The sequence below is a fragment of the Austrofundulus limnaeus genome, unplaced genomic scaffold, assembly GCF_001266775.1.
Source record: "Austrofundulus limnaeus strain Quisiro unplaced genomic scaffold, Austrofundulus_limnaeus-1.0 Scaffold1002, whole genome shotgun sequence".
NCBI lineage: Eukaryota > Metazoa > Chordata > Actinopteri > Cyprinodontiformes > Rivulidae > Austrofundulus > Austrofundulus limnaeus.
The window spans coordinates 30003-31127 of record NW_013953404.1 but is presented as its reverse complement, the minus strand read 5'-3'; the positions used below and the strand labels follow the sequence as shown (position 1 = coordinate 31127).

The 1125-nt window shown below is 52.8% G+C and overlaps 1 protein-coding gene across 1 annotated transcript in view; it reads left to right on the top strand.

The window, feature by feature from the left end:
* Nucleotides 1-499: 499 nt before the first annotated feature.
* The window catches only part of slc6a8 (solute carrier family 6 member 8), a gene marked incomplete at its 5' end in the record, with an annotated part of 15909 nt that continues 15283 nt past the window's right edge, over nt 500-1125 (top strand). The window contains 1 exon segment of the mRNA XM_014030125.1: nt 500-770. Coding sequence (XP_013885579.1) covers nt 500-770 — 271 coding nt within the window.

Here is a 1125-nt window from a genome sequence, read left to right as displayed (position 1 = left end):
AGGACTCTGGACTCTCTGGACTCTCTGGACTCTCTGGACTCTCTGAATTCTCTGGACTCTGGACTCCCTGGACACTCTGGACTCTCTGGACTCTGGACTCTCTGGACTCCAGTGGCTGTAAGGACCTGATGAGTGTTTTCAGTTTAAACAGTAACTCTGACTCTGGATCTGTTTAACTGTGCATCATCGTTGCCATGACAACAAAGACTCAACAACCGTCCGTCTTTGTGTGGCAGACTTGATGCGTGACGGATCAGATTCTTCAAACATTTGATGAAAAGAAAAGGTTTCGTTTTCCTGGTGAATCACCTGCTGCAGGTCCAATCGGGTCAAAGTTTTCTACAGAACTTGTAAACACTGCATTGCATCATGGGAGATTTGTTCATGTCAGCATGCTTCAGTGTCTGCTGAGGAGTGGTTTGTTGATGAGAAACAAAAACAATCTATGTTTTATTATATTTTAGATAAAAGTTTTTGTACCTGCTGTTGATCTGTGCAGGTTTGGGCTTTGCCTCCATGGTCATCGTCTTCTTCTGCAACACCTACTACATCATGGTCCTGGCCTGGGCCTTCTACTACCTGATCAAATCGTTTGGCTCCACCCTGCCGTGGTCCGACTGCGACAACGAGTGGAACACGCCCACCTGCCTGGAGATCTTCCACCATCAGGACTGCAAGAACACCAGCATGGCCAACGCTACGGTGGGCGGGGCCAACATGACCTGTGCTGACCTGTCTGAGGCCCGCTCACCTATCATCGAGTTCTGGGAGTGAGTTGTACACCTGGGTCAGTTGGGCTCAGGTGGGCTCAGGTAGAGTCAGGTGGGCTCAGGTGGGCTCAGGTGGAGTCAGGTGGAGTCAGGTGGGGTCAGGTGGAGTCAGGTAGAGTCAGATGGGCTCAGGTGGAGTCAGGTGGGGTCAGGTAGAGTCAGATGGGCTCAGGTGGGGTCAGGTAGAGTCAGGTGGGGTCAGGTAGAGTCAGATGGGCTCAGGTGGGGTCAGGTAGAGTCAGGTGGGCTCAGGTGGAGTCAGATGGGCTCAGGTGGAGTCAGGTAGGGTCAGGTGGGGTCAGGTGGGGTCAGGTGGGGTCAGGTAGGGTCAGGTGGGGTCAGGTGGGGTCAGGTG